The sequence below is a fragment of the Patella vulgata genome, chromosome 8 (assembly GCF_932274485.2).
Source record: "Patella vulgata chromosome 8, xgPatVulg1.2, whole genome shotgun sequence".
Taxonomy (NCBI): Eukaryota; Metazoa; Mollusca; class Gastropoda; family Patellidae; genus Patella; species Patella vulgata.
In genome coordinates this window covers 13,636,194-13,662,409 of record NC_065886.2, presented here as the reverse complement: position 1 = coordinate 13,662,409, position 26,216 = coordinate 13,636,194, and the positions used below count along the sequence as shown (strand labels likewise).

At 41.2% G+C, this 26,216-nt stretch overlaps 1 protein-coding gene across 2 annotated transcripts; it reads left to right on the top strand.

Annotated features, from left to right (window-relative positions):
* The first annotated feature begins 6,155 nt into the window (after positions 1–6,155).
* LOC126830743 (acid-sensing ion channel 1) lies at positions 6,156–17,202 on the top strand. 2 transcript variants are annotated; one of them, XM_050561139.2, is made up of 9 exons: positions 6,156–6,631; positions 7,519–7,683; positions 8,556–9,129; positions 10,047–10,145; positions 11,922–12,096; positions 13,415–13,471; positions 13,942–14,101; positions 15,422–15,513; positions 16,227–17,202. In XM_050561139.2, the coding sequence occupies exons 2-9, from the start codon at positions 7,544–7,546 to the stop codon at positions 16,355–16,357; spliced, it is 1,428 nt and encodes a 475-aa protein (XP_050417096.2). In that variant the 5' UTR covers positions 6,156–6,631; positions 7,519–7,543; the 3' UTR covers positions 16,358–17,202. The 2 variants fall into 2 exon arrangements, with proteins under 2 accessions (XP_050417096.2, XP_055959010.1); XM_056103035.1 differs by lacking the exon at positions 6,156–6,631 and having other exon boundaries at positions 7,317–7,683.
* Positions 17,203–26,216: the final 9,014 nt, after the last annotated feature.

The following is a 26,216-nucleotide window of genomic DNA, read 5'->3' as shown; positions in this document are numbered from 1 at the left end:
GGCGTAGACTGGAATAACCAGAAGTTAAAGATTGAAATTCGATTGAGAATACTGGCGTATGTCGCCGAACCTAACTGATTAGAAATTACAGTAAAACGGAAACGATTGAAGTTGAATGTAAATATTACATTATTGTATGCGTTGCGACCCATTTGTGTCCATTTCTAGGTCCCAAATATTAGCGACTTAGCTCCTTTAAATAATGTAATTATATATTGTCTGTATCATTGAAATTTTACATATATTATACACCCAAACTAGAAGGAGGCAAATTAATATGTCAACTTGGCTTGTTTTTGTATCATATTCTTTATGCCTTTGTATAATATTGTGGAAATAAATACTATTTAAACCATGGACCTTATTATAATGTATATATTATTAAACCATAACCTTGTTATAGCGAAGTGTTAAATTTCACGGAAATAATTAATTGTTTACAAATATTTCAAGTGTGGTGATGGTGTTGTATGATCGATAACCTTCGTGTACTGAAGTTAGGTTCTTAGTATGTTACATAATAATAATAAATTCGCTGTTAAATTGGACACATTCAAGAACACAATATTTTTTTAAACAACTTTTACAAAGTACAATTGTGTGCCCAAATTTTCCCAGCATTTGGTGCCCAAAATGGGGGGGGGGGGGGCGGCCGCCCCCCCAGCCCCCCCAGCTCGTACGCCTATGATGATGACCCGTGTTTGCACACATATTATAAACGCTTAATCACATGAATAATGCAATAGTACATAAACTAAAACTACATAATTCGATATACATTTCACATGAATAATGAAATAATGCATAAACTAAAACTATTTTGAAATTACCGTGAATAATGCTATATTTTATTTCCTGGAAATGATTTCAGACAAACATTCCTGCACGTATAATTGACTTGGGAGATTTCCATTGATTTACAGTTTTAAGTGATCCGCTCTGGGTGTGTTCGTTTACAGAGAATTCAGATTTCCTAGAACTGAGTGGAAATTCCTACGTCAAGTTTTATGCAATATGTTTCCTCAATAAGATCTTTTCGTTTTTGAGCCATCGGTTGTAAACGCGGCCGACAATAAATATTTTATAACCGCAATAATATATCCCCCCCCCCCCACAACCCCTATCTGGTAATTTTTGATCACGGTTTGACCCATTCGTCTAGAATCGAAGACAAGATATTGGATTGGCATTTTCTACGAGAATTTGGGGATATTCATGATTCATGATATGAGTAAGAAGGACCAGGATGAAATCAGACGTGAATAAAGTAAATCGTCTACCAAAATGACATCACAGCCTATAGATTCCTTTCACTGTGCCCTATCAAATTTGATATCAAGATTCAATAAAACGAATTCAAGCATGCACAATCGGCCGTAACCACTAACCCATGTACAAATATACTCTACCAAAAAACTAGGGGATATTGAAATGCAAATAATGAAATGAAATGAAATGGGGGTTTAACGTCCTACTGTTCTGCTTAAATGCTGGGCAAATGAGGACGGGCATATGCCATACAGTGTGCTATGAGGGAAATTTTGCCCGGGCAGCGGCACTATCGCCTACTCTTATATCGAATTCCAACTGCCAAGGGATCTTTTACGTGCATTCCAATGTATACACGGGACCTCGGTTTTTCGTGTCATCCGAAGGACTAGACTTGTCAGGCCTTCCGTTCTGCACCACTGACAGGGGGAAACCACGTCGGAAAATCCAGATGAACTTTCTCGGCCAATGCAGGGATCGAACACCCGACCTCCAGGCTAGCGAGTCAGCGTCTTAACCAACTAGCCACCGTGGCTCCCGAAATGCAAATACCTATACAGGTTGTGATATGATAAATAGTCATGGACACTTGACATGCTTTGAGAGTATGTTCACAGATGAAGAACTTATCGCCCCAACAGAACCATTGAGCTGCATGCGCGACACGCAATAGCGCCATACGCGTGGGAGGGGTTCATTGTCAAATTTGACACTTTAAGGAAGAGTTGATGAAAACTGCCGCTTGCTGGTTTATCCTATCCATGTTTGCTTTCCTATCGGTTCTTGTATAAGATTTACTGTTTTGTGTATCTTTGCTTTAGTGTGTTACGTTTAATTTGGTCGGGAGACGTGTTCTTCAACGTCAACCGACAACACTGCAAGAATTGGCCGCGGCACTGCAAGAGGAGTGGGCCAGATTGTCCCAAATCGTGATTGGACGGTTGATTAGCAGCATGCCACGACGAATTGCTGAATGTCTGAGGATTGGTGGAGCAATTACTCATTATTAAGACAAAAATCAAAAACGTCCATTTTCACTTTTCACTGTGTATCTCTTTGCGAGTGAAATGAGGCCGTCAAATAAGCCGCCCATATGAACTGTTTATGTTCATGTGTAGGCAATTGGCCTGTTATTAACATACACTGGTTACCTCTAATAAAAACAGCAGGGCATTTCCGCAGTTTTGTATTGTTTCTGAATATCCCCTACTTTTTTTTGAAGAGTATATGTAGGTCGGCGACTATTTGTCTGACTAAAAATGACCTTAACCCCACACCACCCCGCCAAAAAATCTCAGTTAAAGTCTTTGCTCAAAGTTGAGAATAATAATCATGTTGAGAATATTCTTAATTTAGAATTCACAAAACCAGTTGACCAAATTGTTAAGTGTTTTAATGGTTTAACCAACCTGGGTATTCCACCCAATGCAAACTGATATATCATTAAACCGTAACTTTATTATGTCTATTTACAATCAATAGAAAGGCAAATATACATGTGGTATGTGTAAGTTATAAAATAGCGAATCGTTAAAGTGTCAATTTAAAAAAAAAATCATGAATGTGTTGAAGGATATGGATGGGATATACAATAGATCTCATTGTTCGTGTGAGAGAGAGAGAAATGGGGTTTAACGTCCACTCGACACAAACTAGGTCATTTCGGGACTAACATATGGTTTAATTTTATTTCAATAATTCGCTTGCGCGTAGGGGTCTTTAGCAGTGGGATGAAACCGGAGGACCCGGAGAAAACCCACGAGGTTGGACAGGCGACCCTACTCCTTGTCACGTACAACCGGGGATTCGAAACCACGCCAGTCGACTCAATGACAGACTTTATGATACAGCGCGCGCACGCTAACCATTCAGCCATCCAACCCCCCTTGTTCGTGTGAGGCCAACATAGAAATAACAGAACAATTATTGAAAGAAAATATCATTTATTTGATAAATGACGTTGTAATGCAATCTTGGCTCCTAGCGATAAGTTTACAACTCGTTTAAACCGGTTCCGGAGCTCCCCCGCCCTCTAGTAACTCATGATTGGTTAGATTTGTTTGAATGAAATTCTGCCGATGTTTCGACATTTAGGCATCGGTTCTTTAATGCAAACGTTACATATTAATGATCCTTGAAACATTTTCCACATCTTGTCAACAAAAGTTCATCCGAACTCAGCCGATTTGATGATTGACAGGGAACTATTTTAGCGCGCAATTCGGCTAAATATGCGAAATTTCTGACGAAACGCGAGTTTGAGCCGCCATCTCGGATCTTTGTGAAGCGACCGACGGAAAGATATATCACGTGACATTCAAAATGGCCGACGAGTTTTCCCCAGAGATAAACAATAAAGGGCAACCTTACCTCTGGGAGTCGCGATTGGTTGTAATGAACATTACACAATTCGCATGATATGCAATAATAATGACAAAATACCAAACCTTTCAAAGATGGGGTGCTGAAATCCACATAATAACAAATTAAACATACATTATGCAAGAGCTAAATCTGATTATTGCAAGTCTTTATTTAGGCTTCAGGTGCCATAGAAATCATAAATTAGAGCTTTATTTACACAACAAGCACAAAATCAACTCTGTAGACCCACGGATGGCTTGGATTCGGCTTGGATTTAAAGAGGATTTCATTGATTGATTAAATTTTTAAATGGCGTCGTAAGCGGAGATTAACCGTTACGTTGACGTCATACTCCCGGAAATTTTCGATCGAGGCTATTTGATAGAGTGTACGAAGCGAGGCCGCTGTTGAGCGAGGCTGCGTGTCAGTCAATTTGATTGAAAGTCCGATATATACGGCCTTGATATTATGTTTAGTTGTGGTTAAAATGAGAGTTTGGATGTCGGTATTATACGCTCTTTTGTCACTTGCGTTTACAGAAAAATTATGGAAATTGATAAACATCGCAGCTAACATCACCCCAGTTGAATTGCAGCCCCATCGGATCGCTGTTTCCTATTTTGTCTGTTTCGGGAGTTACGTAGGCCTACCACTACCAGTTACAATACAAGAGTACACGCAGGCTAACAAGAAGTCGGCTATAATTATTGATTTGGTCCATTCCTTTCAAACTTTGGCTTCTTATCTATATATTAAAAGTCTTATTTTTAATTTGTAGTAAAAATAAATGTGATGCGAATTGAATTGCAACCCCGTCTCAAACCGAATAGGCTAACGGTACCACAACCATTGAAAACGTTTCCTATTTTGTCTGCTTCGGGAGTTACGTAGGCCTACCACTACCAGTTACAGTACAAGAGTACACGCAGGCTAACAAGAAGTCGGCTATAATTATGCCTCATTGATTTGGTCCATTCCTTTCAAACTTTCGCTTCTTATCTATATATTAAAAGTCTTATTTTCAATGTGATACGAATTGAATTGCAACCCCGTCTCAAACCCAATAGGCTAACGGTACCACAGCCATTGAAAACGTTACTTGATAATCGAGATTATGTAGGTGGAGTTAACGCCTGTCAATCAAACGATCGGCCATTCTTGGAGACGGTGAAGAGATAGTTGACTCCTATTGAACTGTTAAAACAAGAATGACCAACTCCCTATTAAAATATCCCATAATGTATCTTTAACATAATAAACAATGAATACAAGACCGTGTATTAAACAACAGTAGAATTAAAAAAATAATATTTCATTAGAATGGGAGAGAGGGAGGTTTTTCAAATAAATAATTGCAAGAACATGGCCCATCTTTACCACACTGATTTCAACGAGGGGCTACAACATTCTAAATGTAAACAATGTGACGTTACCCGTAGAAGGCATGCTTGGACCTACAATTGTCAGTCATTTAATACAGAGGTATTACAAGACCTTCGGCTTTCACAATACGTCTGTGAAACAAATTGCGACTTTACCCCTGTTGATTTTTGTCAAGCTAGAGTGATCTCCCCTGTCCCGTTATCGATTCAGACCACAAATACATTCTCCTTATAAAATAAAATGTTCATTTTCGGCACTTGAAAATGTCACTTAGAAGTTTGTTATTAAAATTGAGAGACAGGTATTATTAAGACTGTCGGATATCTTAACAATTATAAACCCACCCACAAAGCAGTGTACTGGCGCCCCTACATACACAACCACTCACAGGAATAAAACGTCACTAAAAGCGTGGGGTCTGGTTAAATAAGACGGTTCTGGGTATTGTGGTTAAATATTGTTTAATGGTGGCTAAGTGGCTAAGTGGGTAAGACGCTGGCTCGCTAGCCCGGAGGTCGCGGGTTCGATCCCGATGTTGGCCGAGAAAGTTCATCGGGATTTTCCGGCGCGGTTTCCCCTTGTCAGTGGTGCAGGATGGGGGGCAAGGCAAGGACAGCTGTCTAGTCGTTCGGATGGGACGAAAAATCGATGTCATGTGTACACATTTGCGTGCACGTAAAAGATCCCTTAGCACACTGTATGGTGTAAGCCCGTCATCATTAAAGACGTTAAACCCCATTTCATTTCAGTTCAATTTGATTATAAAACAAACAGAATATCATACTTTAGGATTAATGAGTTTACGGACGAACACAAAGTTTTTTTATATCTTGTTGAAATAATAAACTGTTTTATTTGTATCTATTGGAATTGAACACGAGACTAAACGATTTGATTCATTTAGCAATTTGGTGGATTAACACACATATTTACATCGTGATTTACAATTACTAACAACCAAATGAGAATCCATTATTGATCTGATAGACTTTATATACTAGAATCACGACCACGTTTTAACAACAATTAGTAGAGTCCATTGAAGAGAGGTATGAATAACAAACATATGAAATGGTTTCTGGTCTTTATCCATTAAACTGCGACAGTGGATTCGATGTACTGACAGATGTCAGCAAGTTTCAACCAGAGATTCGATGTACTTACAGATGCTAGCAAGTTTCACATTGATAATCAGAGGAACGTCGTTAAACTGAGATATTTTCTAGTTACACGGAACATGAAGCTAAATGTTTTAAGTACTAACATTTGGTAGCAAGTTTCACACATTATTGAGGAACGTCGTCGTGAAAATGAGATATTTTCTTGTCAGTAACAAATAAACGGAGGTATGGGGACTAACAGTTACTAATAGGTTTCACAAAATACTGATTAACGTCGTTAAAATGGGGTATTGTCTAGTCAGTAACAATTAAAGCATGGGGCTGAATGTTTTAAGGACTAACATTTGGTAGTAAGTTTCACTTATTATTGAGGAACGTTGTTAAAATGGAATATTTTCTAGTCAGTAACAATCAAACAGAAGCATGGGGCTGAAGGTTTTAGCAAGTTTTACACATTATTAATAACTGGTGGACCGTCGTTAAACTTTGGTGAGGTATGGTATTGTTTTTTCTTATTATAAAATCACTGTTAATGTAAGCTTGAGTGGCCCAAATGAGCTGGTTTCGTTTATTTGATATGCAAAGAAAATAAGGTTAAACAAATTGTCAAATATTGGGTTTTAAGTTAAATTTTACTCTATTGAATTCAGCATGTTTAAACATTTTTAAAAACCTACTTTATTAAATATGCATTATGCAAAAACTAACCCTGGCAATATAGGTCTTTTTCTGGCTTCAACATCTAGGGGGGTTGGATGGCTGAATGGTTAGCGTGCGCGCGCTGTATCATAAAGTCTGTCATTGAGTCGACTGGCGTGGTTTCGAATCCCCGGTTGTACGTGGCAAGGAGTAGGGTCGCCTGTCCAACCTCGTGGGTTTTCTCCGGGTCCTCCGGTTTCCTCCCACTGCTAAAGACCCCTACGCGGAAGCGAATTATGTAAATAAAATTAAACCATATGTTAGTCCCGAAATGACCTAGTTTGTGTCGAGTGGACGTTAAACCCCATTTCTCTCTCTCTCTCTCGCTTCAACATCTTATACAATTTATTATTTAGACAATTTATTCACATGGCAAACTCATACCCAACTTTCTAGATAATCGGATGGCATATATTTTGAATGAATTATACCACCCGCTTTGTTTAATAATGTAAAGTTGAAATGGATAACCGGGACTTGGGATATTATCGTAGCAATGGTACTTAACAATCAAGACTACGGTAGAAAAACTTCAAACTTATATAAATCCCCCCAGAACAACGTCATTTGGCTGAAATTTTCAATATATCTGTTTGTGAACTATTAAAACAATAACGGTTAGCCTTTTATCTTAATATTAAAAATGAAATGTTTGAATTTTCTCTTTTCTTTTCATTAATAGCCTAAATCAATAGACGTGCACAATTATGGGTGATGAAAAGAAAAAGGGGAGCGTTCAGAACAGACTGCCATTACGACCTGCGAAGATGGTTGATATCTATGAAGAGTCGGTTACAATCCATGGTGTTCCCAAGATGATCAAACCACAATTATATTCCTTTAGAAGGTAGGAAATAAAATCCGCACCGCCCATAAAAATTAATCCATTTGTATGCGTTGTCTCTCTAAAGCTGTCGAGGTCTCGTGTGCACGTAAAAGAACACTTGGCAGTTGGAATTCGATATAAGAGAAGGTCGTAGCGCCGCTGTCCGGGCTAAAAGTCAATCTGTTTCTATTTTATCTGAAATAAAGCCATCGCTCAATTAAGCTATTATACCAACCAACTTCCTGATTGATCTGATATCAAACCATCGCTCTATTAACATATGTTTTATTACCCCCCCCCCCCCCGCATGACACACTGTATGGCACATGCCCGTCTTCATTAACAGAACAGTAGGACGTTAAATCCTATTTCATTTATTTTGACGGGGCGTTAGTAGAGCGGTTACAAGATTTTAATGTACTCTGGAATAGTTCAGATAGACAAGGCTCTTTTGCTGGTCAGTTTTGGAGGCCAAGATGTTATTAAACGAATTTAATCCCGACCCCTGTAAACGTATATCAGCAGATGGTATTGTTTTGGACATAACTTCGGACATATAAGTACCAATCGAAAACATAAAAAGTAAAGCTTTCGGTGCGGTGAATGTATAATATAAACGATCTCAGTCAACGCGGAATCGAACACGAGACCTCCAGGTTTGCGAGCCAACGTCTTACTCACTGGGTCATCGTGACTCCCCTTCAAGCATATAAGTCGTCTAAAGACTCCAATAATTTTGAAAATATATCTAAATTAAACCCTTGACATGTCAAAGGGAGCCCGAGGAACGACGGACAGACAGACATATATGGAAATACATTGATAAACATCGGTCGGACATGGATAACCATACACTAGGGCGTATAAAATGGTTTTGAGCTTCCTTTTTTCAGACCGTTGTGGTCCTTGATGTTGTTTGGTATGGTTGGTGGCTTAGCGTTTTTGATCTACGAATCTCTTACTAAGTATTATGAGTACCCGATAAACACAGAGACAAGATTGGAATTCAATACCCAAATACAGTTTCCCACAGTCACCATCTGTAATGCTAACCAGTTCCACCTTGGCAGAATACCCAACGATCGACAGCTGCATGAACTTCTATTCAGCCTTAGTGACGCTTATCTTCTAGATGTAGAATCGGGTGTTGATGATGCATCCGATGACGACAATACTACTAATGACACAAGGACGTATTCCGGAGATGATCTACACGAATTTGCCCTCAGGGCTGCACATAGACTGGAAGATATGTTCCTAGTTTGCGTGTGGGAGGGTGAAGTGATCAACTGCGCTGACTACTTTGAAACGGTCATCACAGATTTAGGAGTCTGTTATAGTTTCAATACTAACACGTCTTCGCCGTTGATGTCACATGGTTCAAGTTCAATAAGTGGATTAAGGATAATGGGGACCGTTGAACAAGACGCATATTTTTTCTCAGCAATGACTTTTGCAGGACTTAAGGTAAATGCATTTTTTGATATAATGCCCCAAATACGATTTAAAATAGTACCAAATACGACTATCGCTGCTACTGCAAATATACGTCGCCATTTTAGTATATATGCGAACCTTCCTGCTGTCACATCCATAGCTTCGATTATCAAGGTGCTTTTTACAGAAAGCTCTGAAAAAATTGTAATCTGAAACGACGTACCACGTATGTGTTGACCGATCAAATCGTTTTACGAATTTGTACGATCATATACGAGAAAGCCAATCAGCGAACGGGATTTTTTACTACATCAGTTTTCACAAAAAATGGCTTCACATTACCCAACCCGAATGAAAACAGGAAAAGAACCAAGCGAAAGCAAAGCAGTTCAAATGGAACAGCACTCGTTTGCTTGGTCTATTCTACACGTTTTTTTTTGTTTTTAAAGAATATTGGTTAGTGGTTTGTGAATTGGCCATTTTTAATTAGTTCCTCGTGATCTTCTGGGATATGCTTTTCGATGATCCTTAAAAATGACACTGGAAACAATAAAGCGATGACGTCGTGTAATGACTTTAAAATTGTCATCTTGTCTTTAATATTGAATATTAGGATCTCATATTTTTACGATAAGATAAAAACAGCGATATTGATTAAAACAGACCAATATTAAATTCGAATTCGTATTTTTAATTTCGAATATTGTGGATAATATCGAGTTACAGGTTTAGTCCCCCCCCCTTTAAGTTTAGTTATATTTCGCTTACTTAAAATAGAATTTTATTTTATTACATCTCTTAAACACTCATTTTACAAAGTATACCCCTGGGTGTATTTAAACAGTTTTGAGAGACGTTTGATAGTTGTTTGATACTCGTGTATTATAATGTACTATAATGTTATATGTTTTATTAAAGCACTATAAGGTAATTTAATTATGTTATAGGTTTTATTGCACGAATCAGGGTCGGCTCCATTGATGACATCTAATGGATTTGTTGTTAGTCCTGGAACCACCACATTAGTTAATGTACGAAAACAAAAAGTAAGTTCGTGTATTAATTCTATTATTCCATTTCAACATCTATTATTGTTATCATCTATATATATATTTGTGACTGTCGTTTGTCTGTCTGTCTTTCTGTCTGTCCGTCTGTCTGTCTGTTCGGGGTTGGCGGCTACACTAGGTCTGCCCCGAGTCTGAAATTTGGGGTATAGGGGTAGCTCGGACCGGGGAGTAACATAGGCCAGGTGGCGTTAGTATACCACTTCCGGTTTCGGGGTTATGACCCCCGAGCGATGCCGGTCTGTTCGGGGTTGGCGGCTACACTAGGTCTGCCCCGAGCCTGAAATTTGGGGTATAGGGGTAGCTCCGACCGGGGAGTAACATAGGCCAGGTGGCGTTAGTCTACCACTTCCGGTTTCGGAGTTATGACCCCCGAGCGAAGTCTGACTGTTCGGGGTTGGCGGCTACATCTGCCCCGAGTCTGAAATTTGGGGTATAGGGATAGCTCGGACCGGGGAGTAACATAGGCCAGGTGGCGTTAGTCTACCACTTCCGGTTTCGGAGTTATGAACCCCGAGCGAAGTCGGTCTGTTCGGGGTTGGCGGCTACATCTGCCCCGAGTCTGAAATTTGGGGTATAGGGGTAGCTCGGACCGGGGATTAACATAGGCCTGGTGGCGTTAGTCTACCACTTCCGGTTTCGGAGTTATGACCCCCGAGCGAAGCCGGGTATCCTGCTAGTTAATCAATATTCCCTTCTATTTAAAACCTATCAATATTTTGTTATTGTTGATATTATCTATATTCCATTTCAGAAGCTATTAACGACTTTCGAAAAAAAAAATTGATAAAAATGCATTTAATAAATGTACATAGTTTACATTGAAATAGTTCCACGGTTTCAATCTATCTATCTATCTTTTCTAATATTTGTGACTGTCGTTTGTCTGTCTGTCTGTCTGTCTTTTCGGGGTTGGCGGCTACACTAGGTCTGCCCCGAGTCTGAAATTTGGGGTATAGGGGTAGCTCGGACCGGGGAGTAACATAGGCCATGTGGCGTTAGTCTACCACTTCCGGTTTCGGAGTTATGACCCCCGAGCGAAGCCGGGTATCCTGCTAGTATATTATAAGTCAATTCTTTTCATCAGGTTTTGTCATTGATTTTTGTTTCTGTTACCACGCGATGAATAGCATGATTAACCCATATAATTGTTTCAAGAGAGGGAAAGAAATGGGGTTTAACGTCCACTCGACACGTCATTTCGAGACCAACATATGGTTCATTTTTTATTTCAATAATTCGCTTGCGCGTAGGGGTCTTTAACAGTGGGAGGAAACCAGAGGACCAGGAGAAAAGCCACGAAGTTAGACAGGCGACCTACTCCTTGTTACGTACAACCGGGTAATTGAAACCACGCCAGTTGACTCATTGACAGATCTAATAATACAACGAGCAGGTGCTAACCATTCGGCTACCATACTCCCCTGATTGCCCCCCCCCCCCCGTAATTGTTTCAAAATGGGTGGTGCTGATGTTACGGATTCAGATGATATATACATCATAATGTGTAAATTATAGTCGGTTGTGTGGGCGGGGTTGTGGGCGGCTAAGTGGGATCTTTTTTAAAACAATTTCAGGGATGGGAATCGGGGAGGACCACCTGGTTTCTGCGCTCTGCACTGCACGCTGTGCTTAATCCACCATCCTTTGTCCCGACCACCCCCACAAGGTTAACAATAGTTCCACGGATAGTAACGGGTTGGCTAATCTCGCACCCATGAACTTTTACATTTGTAAGGTGTTGTCTTTTTTAAGGTAATTGGTCTCGGTAGCCCTTTTAAAGCATTCGGGTCTGATTATTGTTTGGATACAAATCAGAAAACCTTACAGAGATACAAGGAATATATCTACACACAAGATACATGTGAGATGAATTGTCTGTTGGATCATCTGGTAAAAAACTGTAACTGTCGTAATATGTTTGATAAGGGTAGGTACCAAGCTAACGTTAAACTCTTTTACGAGAGAGAGAGAGAGAGAGAGAGAGAGAGAGAGATGGGATTTAACGTTCAATCGACACAAACTAGGTCATTTCGGGACTAACATATGGTTCAATTTTTATTTCCATAATTCGATTGCGCGTAGGGGTCTTTAGCAGTGGGAGGAAACTGGATTATTAGTTGATAATTTTAAAAAAAAAGAGTGTTTTATGTATAATTTCAGAGAGAGAGAGAGAGAGAGAAATGGGGTTTAAAGTCCACTGGATACAAACTAAGTCATTTCAGGACAAACACATGGTTTAATTTTATTTCAATAATTCGCTTGTGCGTAGGGGTCTTTAGCAGTGGGAGGAAAACGGAAAACCTGGAGTAAAACCCACGCGGTCGGACAGGCAACCCTACTCCTTGTCACGTACAACCGGGGAATCGAAACCCCGCCGATTGACTCAATGGCAGACTTTATGATACAGCGCGCACGCGCTAACTATTCGGCCTCTCTTTTACCAGAGAGATAGAGAGATAGTTTAATGTCCACTCAACACAAACTATGACATTTCTGGAATAACATATAGTTCAATGTTTTTAAAAATAATTCCCGTGCGCAATGGGGTCTAAATAAGTTGTAGAAAATTTTAGGGCCGGTAGAAAACCTATGAGCTTGGACATGCGATCATACTCAAGCTTGGGATCCAAACCACACCACTTGACCCAAACACAGATCTTAGGATCTACAGTGCATGCGTTAGACCACCCTCCCCCATTTCAGACATGGTATGGTCGTCACCCTATTATTGTCAATATCTCTGGTGGTGGTGGTGGTGGTGGTGGTGTGTGTGTGTGTGTGTGGGGGGGGGGGGGGGTCATTAGGTATTTGTTGATGACTGTTAAATTCGCATCTAACTAGCACTGGTGGGTGTATAGTACATAATGCATGTTATGTTTGGCACTTTCGAAACAGATATTACTGTGGAATAATTTCCAGAATTGTGTGTCTGTTTACCGATTAGAACCGACTGTATTTGTTATAGGTGCTTGTTAGCGTTAATTTGTTTAAATGTAGTACCAGTACATAAATAGAGCACAAACGGATTGGGACAAAAGTTAGGAAACCTTACCGATGCCTTGTCCACATACATTGTAATTGTCAGTAATAATAGTGCAATTAGTAAAAGAACAAAAAACTGCAAGATATAAATGTTATAATAAATGTTTAAAAATCTCATTATTGTAGAATTCTGAAATATTCTATTGATGAAAGTAATTTATTTAATTTGTTTATTGATCAACTATATAATATACTGGTTTCAGGTACCGATAAATATTGTTCTCTACAAGAATTAAATAAATGTTACATCCCAAAAAAAGGTATTTATTGATTATTAATAATGTTTGTGTTTCCATTTGTTTGAACCATTATTATTTCAGATCATATATTACAGATACCGTTCAAGACAACTTTATAACGCTTTAAATAAACCTTGTTCAGGCGCGTGTCCCGGGGTAGGGTGGGGAATCCAGGGGAAGAGAGCCTAGGAGAGAGCTTATACATTTAAAAGAGTAAATCTCCTTCAGATAATATATGGCCTCTGATGCAAGAAAGTCAACTTTAAATTTACAAAACTTTCTGGGGAGAAAACCCATAGCCCCCCTCGAGGCTCCGCGGTCAGACACACCGAAGCACCCCCCCCCCCCGCGCTCATTTTTCTGCACACGCCCCTGTTGTTTGTAATAATGTACTCTGTCATAGTTGGTACCTTGGGACTCAGAATGATGATGACAGAGTGATGGTGTTCTAGTTTCTAACTTATATTGTACAATCTTTTTTCAATTTCCAGCGGAAACCAATTATTCAGCGGTGTTCGAAAAATGTGACTGTCCAGGCCGGTGTATCAAAGAACAATTTCCTTTCGCAATATCCGTTGCTGACTTTTCAAACTTCATGCAATCCTTTCTTGTGAATACAGCAGAAATGCTTTCCAGTGAATCTGATGTCAGGTACTACACTCTAATAACTTAAAGCTATGTTAGTGACGCCCCCGACCCCAACCTCCAACGGACTGGTTTTCATTGCCCCCCCCCCAACCTCCACTTCACTATCGTTGCTAAAATGCAATTGTTTCTATTGACTACGGGATTCTTGGTGTGGTCACTGCTGATGGTAAACATCACAATGGTAATATGTTTATAAAAGTTTTAGAATGATGTCGAGGAGGGTGTGGGTGGCCCAGTGAGGGTGTAGGTGGCTTGGGGTGGCTCGGTGAGGGTGTGAGGTGGCTCAGTGAGAGTGTGGGATGACTTAGAGGGGGTGGGGTGGCTCACTCAGGGCGTGGTGTGGCTCAGAGAGAGTGTGGGATGACTTGGAGGGGGTGGGATGGCTCACTGAGGGTGTGGTGTGGGTCAGAGAGAGTGTGGGATGACTTGAAGGGGGTGGGATGGCTCACTGATGATGTGGTTTGGCCCCGTGAGAGTGTGGGATGACTTGGAGGGGGGCTCAGTTAGGGTGTAGGGTGGTCCAGTGAGAGTGTGGGATGACTTGGAGTGGGGGGGGGGGGCTCCGTGAGGGTGTGGGGTGGCTCAGTGAGTATGGCGCTGGCTCACTAAGATAACCAGCAGATCTCGGGTTCAGAGGAAGGAGGGTGTGGGAAGGGGGTGTGGAGAGGAACAGTACCTAGTCGTTCAGATGGGATGCAAACCCGAGGTCCCGTTGGTAGCACGTTAAAAATTCCCCAACAGTTGGAAATGTAAATAAGAGGAGGCTTTCGTGCGTGTCAGGGCTATCACACACCGCTGTCAGGGCAGAATTCCCTCATATCCCGTCTCCATTATCTATTAACCAGAAGTTAAAACCCATGTCATTTCTTTTGATTATTGAAAAGAAGATGGTCTTTGAAAAATGTCTAGATCGTAAATATTCAAGTACATGACTTCCCATAATTAAACAAGCATTATGTGAGAGCTAAATATGTCTATCGCAGGTCTTTCTTTAGGCCTTAAATGTTATCTAAATTATTAATTAGACATTAATTAACTTACCAAGACCGTAATCAACTATTGATGCCATCGGATATTAAGTAGACTGAAATACGTTTTGTGGTTGATGCGGTTACCGTAGAAATGGATAATGGAGACATTGTTTATTACCGTGACAACGGTAGCAATGACAGTCGAGGCTAGACTATGTTGTATCGGCAAAACCTAGGCCCAGAAATTTGACTGACATTTTGAACATATTCCCTGTCTATTTTGTAACTATTATAGCGAGACCGGCCAGTTCTTTATCTGATCTTACCTAATGCCCATTTATTTTTTTCATAGAGAAAATGGTTTTGATTTAAGAATCTTTTATGAATCTTCAACAGTTACAGTCACTGAACAAAAAGCACAGGTTACGGTAGAAACTGTTTTTGGTGAGCACTTTTTCTGTTTTACATAAGATGTTAATTTTCCCAGCTTGTTTCTTCTTGTCTGTAATCATGCTTGCAATGAAACATGGCTACTTGGAACAAATGTCCGTTTAACTGTAGCGCTATGATCCAGATAACATTTTTAGCCTAGAATGATTCGTGTCCAATAATTATAGCCAACCAGCTCAATTTCTTCACTGGGTTATTGCTCAATGATAAGGCCAGCTCAATGTTTTGTCATAGGTCACGAGATCTAAACAGGGCTAGCGTTAATCCCAACCCTGACCCTAACAAGGCCATACCTAACCCCAATGCTTACCCTAAACTACAATCTCGCCAACAATACCGCGCCCTAATCTTATTGATATCTCAGCGACCTTGACAATACCGCGCCCTAATCTTATTGACATCTCAGCGACCTTGACAAAAATTGAGCTAGCCTTAACAAATAGATTTAGCCTCTTCACTGTCCTCTTAATGAGTGAAATGGGCTTAACGTCCTACTTTTCTGCATAATCCATGCAGTGTGCTATGAGGGAATATTTGTCTGGACATCAATTGAATTCCAACCTTTAAGGGTTCTTTTTCGTCTACATCAAGGTGTACAATGGTGGATCTCGGTTATTTCGTCTTATCCGAACGACTGTGAATGCCAATTGAACACGGATCATTTTGAATGAATTAATGAATGTATACCCAACTTTTGTTTTTTACAGGTAATATCGGTGGTAACATGGGATTATTTATCGGAGCCAGTATTTTATCATTGATTGAACTTGTCGAATTTCTTGTTGCTTTAATGGTAAGTTGGCGAGCTTGTCCTAGATCTGTTAGCGATGTACATTAGGATGATGATGAGTTAGTTGTATTTTACGTCCGCTTCCACCGAGGTGATATCGCAGACAATGTACATTAGGACGAAGATCTAGTGTTTAATATGGGTATTTTATTTGACGTTGACTGAGTCGGCCAGACTGAGTTGTTGTTTATTACAAAACCCTGGAAAGCCGAATCGCCTTCCTGTATTTTGCAATCTTTCCATTTGTGGCTTACACTGTCCAATAATTTATATGTCCATAATATCATGACTGAGTTTTGTGCTTGTGTTATTTATAGTAACAGTACGTAAGCGGGGTTTTGTTTTGGATTGAAAAACTGTGTTAAAGGAGCTAAATCTCTAGAAATGGACACAGCTGGGTCGCAACGCGTATAAGAATACAATATGAATGTATATAAACTGATTTACATTCAATCGTTTCTGTTGTTACTGTAATTTCTAATCATGAGTTATGTTCGGCGAAAAACGAGAAGAGTCTTAATTGAATGCCAGTCTTTGGCGTCTAGTTATTTCAGTCTACACCGGTAGTATTCTCCTACATGGGATATGTTTATCCTAGTTCATCGCGTCGCTTAATACAACTGGCGCTCGAAAGCATTCTGGCACACGAATCGCGTGCCAATTTTAAAATTTTCATATTGTCTTAAATATCGGATATCAGAAACCCCACGTTTCACGATAAAATTAACAACATCAATGTTGATTTAAATTGACCAATAAGTCGTGTTTGCAATGTAAAAGACTGTGGGTAGTTGAAGACTTTGCTCCTTTAATGTTAACGTCATTATCGAGCTGAATACTGAATACACATCGCGGTAAATCATATTGATGAATTCCCCATTGTGTTACCATTAATCAGATATATAGTACGTGAATATTGTTCATTAATAAATGTCACCAATGACGTTATTTGAATAGCCACTGATTGTTTATCATATGCTAACAAACAAATTATTTTAATATGTCACATTAGGGATAGATAAAATTGCATGGAATCAGACCACCAAACATTCCCCGCCATTGATTACTAACGAATTGTAACACGCCCCCTCCCACTTTGCAAGACTTTTTTTGTTTAATGACGTTTCTGTCATGTCTAATTTTGGTGAAATTTGAGGCTGGCGAAGGAGAGATATAGGACAAGAGGTTACCTGATTATGTGACTCAAAATTTTTTATCGTGTGGTTTTATCATACAGCCGTAGACCCAGCAGTCCGTCAAAGCTACACAGGTTACAGTTTTTGGTGTGAAGCATTGAGGTCATGACAGGACCTTACGTGCAGGAGTCCCCACCCCATTCACGTTTTCCCGAGAACCCTGTTGACGCAATAGACTTTTCGCATAACATATTTTCCTCATGAAAAGAGGAACACTGTAGTTGCTTTTCAGCATTCTAGGACTTTATATACTAGAGATGCATTATATGCCCATAAAAGGATGCGAACACGATGATAGAGATTAGATTGTTTTGACGGCGTAAAGGCCACTCATCACATTTGGTCAAAATTCAAGCTTTCCTTTCAAGACATAGCTGTGTAGGTGTATCTTTAATATCTTTATGTCCCATAAATCACAATCCTTTGGGTTTTTTTTCGAAAAGTTCCGCCATATTATTTTTGAAAAGACACAAACTAACCAGCGAAAATCCAGACAATTAATTTACAGTTTCTATTTTTTGACGGATAAAAGATACAGTAATAACAATTATAGACAAGCCATTTCTCAGCGCTTTATAAAACCACTGTTAAGACTAACGAAGGTGATTTAATTATTTTATTATTATAGTCTGACTTGTAAAGCTCGTTATTATAGTCTGACTTGTAAAGCTCGTTATTTTAGTCTGACTTGTAAAGCTCGTTATTTTAGTCGACCAATTTCTAAGCGCTTTATAAAACACAGAAACATAATGTTAACAATAGCTGTTAGTGTTACGGCAGAAGTCTATAGTTGCATCATTACTTGATTCAGGTCCATAAATTAAACGTTAAGAATCCTAGTGCACATTTTGTACCATAAACTCGTCCCAGTGGCTGCCGCTAGTGCAGAAAAAAGAAAACGCAACGATAAATTAAACCTCTCTAAGTCCCCACCCTCACAAGTTTGAAACTAATATGTAGAAGGCAGCTAGAGTGAGTCGAGTGACTTTGCAGAGGCTTTCCCGTTGCGTTGTCCCCCGTAGCCAGCTCGTAAAACTTGGTTGGGCTATGGAGTTTTTGGAAGGGTCTGAGAATGTGTCAAAGCGCCAATGGCGCGAGCCAGAGGGTGGGGGGTAGGTCGGGTGGTGTGGATGTCCTCTCCCAGAAAATTTTGAAAATTTGGTGCTCTCTCCTCGCATCTGAGTGCATTCCTGGGCCTCAAATTTAACTGCCTCAGGCAGGGTTTTATGGCTGATTCTTCTGAAATTTCCTTCTTCAACTCCACCCGTCCATATCATCTTAGGGTAGTAGAGAGTGTCTTTTGATTTATGCGGAGAAGTCTAGGCCGGGCAATACAGCTGTAGTATCAAATTTCAAGTGAACCATAGGTATTCTCTTATTCTATTTATAGAGTAACAGTGTAGGCTGCACAATAGGCACCTTATGTTAGACACAATAGGCGCCTACATTTTAGGCGCCCATAGGCACCCCACATCGGGTGTAGGCAAATGCAAACATTTGAACCGGCGCCTTTGGTACCATCAAGAGCTCGAGATTATTTTGAACTATTCTTCTTCCTATAGGGTAATGAGGTGGACAACCACTTCCTAATAACCCGTGCAGTTTGAAATTTGCGTGAATGAATGATTGACACAGACGGACACTTGGTATCGTAGCAACGCGCGTAAACAAAACAAAGCGACTCATGCTGGCGCGGCTCATTCAGATATCAACAGCATAGCGGCTTACCTTATTCGCCGGATTTCTTGATTATCCTTACAGGGGGTGATGATGACAGACAGGCCTCGGTGGACCATGCTACGATCATATGGGTCGCCTACCAATTTGATCACTCGTAAAAAATCCTTATTGTCGGCTAAATATTGAGGGGGGGGGGGGGGGCTAATGCGATTTGGGGACATTTAGTCCAATAATCATTAAGTTCCGTCCAGCTTTTACAAGAAATCTGATGAATTGAATAATCCTCATCCTCTGTTGACGATATAAATGGGATATGACCAAAATAAGCCAATACGCCCAATAATCATCACTAAAATCTGTCTAATAGCACCTATGTACCTCCAGGAACTTGTCCAGGAACATTTAACCTCTAGGAACCTAAGGTCAAAAAATAACTTTCAGTCACAGGTACCAACTTACAATTTAAAAACTTTTAGAGCAAAATCATTTTCATATCTGGCAGCTTCACATTGGAATAATCTGTCTAATCATTTGAAACAGTGCCCAACCCTATCAATTTTCCAATCATCATTGAAGACTTATCTGTTCCAACGCTATGTTTAGAAATGTGCTTTGAATTGTTGCTAGAATTGTAGAAAACTGAACTCTTTGCATGCGCTATGAGCATACAGTCAGTGTGGAATAGCTATACAAATATTCACATTATTTATTATTATTATAATCCGACTAAATCCATACCAGGAGATTATCTATCGTTGATAATTTTATTGTTTTATCAAATATTAAATAATCAATCAGGGTATATTTCAGCGTGGATTAAAGATGCATTATGTAAGATTTAGATGAGATGACCGTTCTTGCTATAAGAGTTCAAAAATATATAATAAGAAATCAATATATTGAAAATTTCATTCAAATTTCTTTATTCTGAGCGAAGATATTAGCCTTTGAAGGTTTGGCAAGATGTGTGCACTGATTGTAACCACCGTACTTTAGATTAAATCATTAAATGGCTGCACTGTTCTAACCTACTTAAAAATGGACCTATCCGATGGCATCGAGACTTGATTAATAAATGTCATATTAATAAATGTCTAATTAACAGTTTACTAGCAGGATACCCGGCTTCGCTCGGGGGTCATAACTCCGAAACCGGAAGTGGTAGACTAACGCCACCTGGTCTATGTTACTCCCCGGTCCGAGCTACCCCTATACCCCAAATTTCAGACTCGGAGCAGATGTAGCCGCCAACCCCGAACAGATAGAATTCGCTCGGGGGTCATAACTCCGAAACCGGAAGTGGTAGACTAACTATGCTACTCCCCGGTCCGAGCTACCCTTATACCCCAAATTTCAGACTCAGGGCAGACCTAGTGTAGCCGCTCGGGGGTCATAACTCCGAAACCGGAAGTGGTAGACTAACGCCACCTGGCCTATGTTACTCCCCGGTCCGAGCTAACCCTATACCTCAAATTTCAGACTCGGGGCAGACCTAGTGTAGCCGCCAACCCCGAACAGACAGACAGACAGACAGTCACAAATATATATATATAGATAGATATAACATTTAAGGCCTAAGGCAAGACCTACAATAGGCAGATTTACCTCTTGAATAATGCCTGTTTAAGCTGTACAACATTAGATACAAAATATTGTCCTAAAATACAGATGACAACCAACGACTTTATAGCATACTAGCAGGATACCCGGCTTCGCTCGGGGGTCATAACTCCGAAACCGGAAGTGGTAGACTAACGCCACCTGGCCTATGTTACTCCCCGGTCGGAGCTACCCCTATACCCCAAATTTCAGACTCCGGGCAGACCTAGTGTAGCCGCCAACCCCGGAAAGACCGGCTTCGCTCGGGGGTCATAACTCCGAAACCGGAAGTGGTAGATTAACGCCACATGGCCTATGTTACTCCCCGGTCCGAGCTACCCCTATACCCCAAATTTCAGACTCGGGGCAGACCTAGTGTAGCCGTCAACCCCGAACAGACAGACAGACACCCGGCTTCGCTCGGGGTCATAACTCCGAAACAGGAAGTGGTAGACTAACGCCACCTGGCCTATGTTACTCCCCGGTCCGAGCTTCCCCTATACCCCAAATTTCAGACTCGGGGCAGACCTAGTGTAGCCGCCAACCCCGAACAGACAGGCAGACAGATATCCGGCTTCGCTCGGGGGTCATAACTCCGAAACCGGAAGTGGTAGACTAAGCCACCTGGCCTATGTTACTCCCCGGTCGGAGCTACCCCTATACCCCAAATTTCAGACTCGGAGCAGACCTAGTGTAGCCGCCAACCCCGAACAGACCGGCTTCGCTTGGGGATCATAACTCCGAAACCGGAAGTGGTAGACTAACGCCACCTGACCTATGTTACTCCCCGGTCCGAGTTACCCCTATACCCCAAATTTCAGATTCGGGGCAGACCTAGTGTAGCCGCCAACCCCGAACAGACAGACTTCGCCCGGGGGTCATAACTCCGAAACCGGAAGCGGTAGACTAACACCACCTGGCCTATGTTACTCCCCGGTCCGAGCTACCCCTATACCCAAAATTTCAGACTCGGGGCAGACCTAGTGTAGCCGCCAACCCCGAACAGACAGACAGACAGACGACAGTCACAAATATATATATAGATAGATTAACTTGTTGTACGTTCTTGCTAATGCCAGGTTCCCACTGTCGTGCGATGCTTTACAATAGGAATTTCCCTATTGAGTCCGCGATCTGGTGTGTGCAGATACGTTTCGGATACGTTTTGATACGATCAATACAATTGCTACGACTGACCTCAATTTATGATAAGACCTGATAGGATGAACACGCTTAATCCACGATTAAAACCATTATTTCAATCGTAGCACGAATGGAGAAAGTGGGAATCTAACATTAGATAGTTTAAAAATAGATAAATAAGAAAGAGAGAGAAATGGGGTTTAACGTCCACTCGACATAAACTAGGAAATTTCAAGACTAACATATGGTTCAATTTTATTTCAATAATTCGCTTGCGCGTAGTGGTCTTTAGCAGTGGGAGGAAACCGTAGGACCCGGAGAAAACCCACGAGGTTGGACAGGCGGCCCTACTCCTTGTCACGTTCAACCGGGGAATCGAAACCACGCCAGTTGACTCAATGACAAGCCTTACCATACAGCGCGCACAGAAAACCCACGAGGTTGGACAGGCCATTGTTGTCACGTACAACCGGGGAATCGAAACCGCGCCACTTGACTCAATAGATAAATAAGAAAATAATATACTATTCAAAAAAAGTAGGGGATATTTGATTTTTAAGTGTTATTAAAGTCACCTAATGAAACTGACGAAGAAACAAATGACAAAATGAAATGAAGTTCACATTCATCGATTTATTCCAAATGATCGTTAGACTAAGTAAGGCACAGACTGACCATTATAAGGGTAAAATGATACCCGGGGTCAAACAGCAAAGTTACCACAGCATCACAACCAAGTCAGTAACGGGTAAATCCTCCTCTGTTTGCCAAACAAGCATTGATCCGACGTGGCATACTCCTAATGAGACGTCTAAGGTCATTTTGGTCCAGATTGTCCCATTCCTGTTGCAACGCAGCAGCAAGTTCTTGGACATTGGCAGGACGTTGTTGACGTTGACGTAACCTCTGTCCAAGCATGTCCCAGACATGCTCGATGGGGAGAGGTCGGGACTCAGTGCTGGCCAAGGTAATGTGGTGATGTTCTGTTGTTGGAGGTAACCTGTAACGATCCTGGCCCTGTGACATCTTGCGTTGTCATCCTGGAAGATGAAACGGCGGCCATGACGTCGTGCGAACGGCACAACATGGACTGCCAAGATGTTGTCCCGGTAGTACTGGCCTGTAACACGCCCTGCAACAACATGTAAAGCCGTTCTTCCAGCAACAGTGATGCCTCCCCACACCATAACGACGCCACACCCTCCTACGTCTGTCCAAAAAATCAACAGTGAACCTTGACTCATCTGAAAACATCACATTGCTCCAGCGTCGATTATCCCAGTGTTGACGATCCCTACACCAACGACGTCTTGCCTGAATGTGATGATCTCTCAAACAAGGGATCACGCGAGGACGTCGGGCGCGAAGGTGACCCCTATGCAGTCGATTCCGAATCGTCTGGCCACTCACTCTCACACCAGTGTCTGTTTGAAGACGAGCGCTGATCTGATTTGCTGTGATGACACGATTTCTCAAGGCCAAGGTACGGATAAATCGATCCTGGGCTTGAGTTGTCGCCCTTGGTCGACCTGAGCGTGGTCTGTCCTGTACAGATTGTGTATCACGGTATCTGGACCATAGCCTGCTTATGACAGACTGAGAAACATTCATCGTCCGCGCCACAACCGCCTGTGTTGTGCCGATCTGTAGCATGCCACGGGCACGTAACCTTTCATTTTGGGTAAGCCGACGCATATCAAAATTTGTTTTCTGGTCACTAAAACAATTAAACTGATGTTTCCACCCTGGAATTCAATGCCACAATGACTGTAACATTCAAAGTCAGAGTCGTGCAAATCTTGGGTTGGACCCCCATGATGATCCCAAGCATCACCTGCATTCCATGCGGTAGCTATTGGTGCGTTTGGGCGTCACATGTAACTGGAAATGTTTCTTCTGTTAGGTTCTATAGTGACTTTTTTCGTAGTCATTTGCATATTTTAGTATTATGCCCCCAAAATCAAATATCCCCTACTTTTTTTGAATAGTATATAAGAAGGCTTCTGTCCATTAGAATTAATTATAATATTAATATAGAACTGTATGGTAACTGTATGGTAACTGTATGGTAACTGTTAACTTCAATCTTACAGACGTCTGTTAGGGTCCTTTAATCAAATAAACGACTAAATGAACTGTTGTCTTAAGACGCTGGCTCGCTAGCCTGGAGGTCGGGTGTTCGATCTCTGCATTGGCCGAGAATGTTCATCTGGATTTTCCGACGTGGTTCCCCCCTTGTCAGTGATGCAGGACGGAGGGCCTGACAAGGACAGCTGTCTAGTCCTTCGGATGAGACGAAAAACTGAGGTCCCGTGTATACATTGGAATGCACGTAAAAGATCCCTTGGCATTTGGAATTCGATATAAGAGTAGGCGATAGTGCCGCTGCCCGGGCAAAATTTCCTTCATCGCACACTGTATGGCGTATGCCCGTCTTCATTAGCCCAGTATAGGAGCAGAACAGTAGGACGTTAAAACCCCATTTCATTTCATGAACTGTTGTCACTGATCACAGCCATTTAATGGACAACTATCGCAAGAGTAATTTCCCTTTTAACGTTTAAAAGAAAAATGTTAAAATGAATTGAAATGGGATTTAACGTCCTACTGTTCTGCTTTATCCGGGCTCATGAAGACGGGCATACGCCAAGCAATGTGCCACGATGGACATTTTGATCAGAGAGAGACTTTCCTCTGAATTTCAGAAGGTACCTAGATGGTAGACGTTCGATCTGATCAAATTATAGATCAATATTTCGTTTCATTACTTTTAAACTATATAAAACGAAACGAAATAAGATCTGTGTTTTAATCCGTTTGCAAATAAATCCAAATATGTACAATGTCCAATATATTAAATACAGGCAACACGGTTAAACATCTACTGTATTAGTTTTTTCGCATCCCATTTTCTCGCAAAACAGCCAGTCGAACCGAGAATTCAGTGCGGATTTACCTTCGGCTTGGCATTAGCCGAGGAAGTTCATCGGGATTTTGCGACGTGGTTCCCTCTTGTCAGTGGTGCAGGACGGAGGGCCTGACAAGGACGGCTGTCTAATCATTTGGATGGGAAGAAAAGCCGAGGTCCCATGTATACATTTGTGTGCACGTAAAAGATCCCTTGGCAGTTAGAATTCGATAGAAGAGTCGGTCATAGTGCCGCTGCCCGGGCAAAATAGCCCTCGTAGCACACTGTATAGCGTATGTTCGTCTTCATTAGCCCAGTCGGAGCAGAACGGTATGACGTTGAACCCCATTTCATTTCATTTCATTTGATATTTGACAACCGAGGGTTAATGCGCTGGCGTGATTCGTGCTAAATACCAAGGACCGGGGCCGTAATATAGAGAGTCTGGCCAACTAATATCCCAATGGCTGTTTGTCTAATCTTATTATCGGGCCCACTCTGTCTTATGTCGAGCTATCATTTCGTTCGTTTTCATTGATACTCATTATTGATATTTGTCTTTCTTGTGGGTTGGGTGGCCGAATAAGACGCTGTCGTTAAGGCAACTGGCGTGGATTCGATTCTCCGGTTGTAAATGGCAAGGAGTAGGGTCGCCTGTCTAACCTCGTGGGTTTTCTCCGGGTCCTCCGGTTTCCTCTCACTACTAAAGACCCCTACGCACAAGAGAACTATTAAAATAAAATTGAACCATGTTAGTCCCGAAATGACCTAGCCTGTGTCGAATGGACGCTACCACCCCCCTCTCTCTCTCTCTCTTTCTCTCTCTCCCTCTCTCATATTTGTTTTGTTCTGTAATGTTGATGGGCGTTAAACCCCATTTCATTTCTGATCTATCAAACTTACCCACTGGCTAACAAAATGCCGACAGTGACAGCAGAAGGTCAGAATCTCTTTATATATGGCTCTTCCAAGGACTATCGATTGCCATTTTCTCTGTTATTATTTCAGATGTATACGTTAATTATACATTACACTACATTATCTTTTATTAAATACCAAAAATAGATCAAATTTGTTATCCAGCTCTCAACATATCTGTTAATGCTTGCCAGTACTGGAAGAGGTCAATTTTCTACTCAGTTTCCGCTTGTCAGTGGTTGATCCTTCACGTTGGTGTGAAATGAAATGAAATGAAATGGAGTTTAACGTCTTACTGTTCTGCTCCTAACCTGGGATAATGAAGACGGGCATACGCCATACAGTGTGCTATGAGGGAAATTTTGCCCGGACAGCGGCACTACGGCCTACCCTTATATCGAATTCCAACTGCCAAGGGATCTTTTACGTGCACGCCAATGTGTACACGGGACCTCGGTTTTTC

What these genes read in the sequence shown, in the direction of transcription:
- LOC126830743 (XM_050561139.2), top strand. Translation starts at nt 7,544, where the DNA reads ATGGGTGATGAAAAGAAAAAGGGGAGCGTTCAGAACAGACTGCCATTA. An exon ending in CAATTATATTCCTTTAGAAG is followed by an intron (nt 7,684 to 8,555) that starts GTAGGAAATAAA and finishes TCCTTTTTTCAG; the next exon opens with ACCGTTGTGGTCCTTGATGT. An exon ending in TCGTAATATGTTTGATAAGG is followed by an intron (nt 12,097 to 13,414) that starts GTAGGTACCAAG and finishes TACTGGTTTCAG; the next exon opens with GTACCGATAAATATTGTTCT.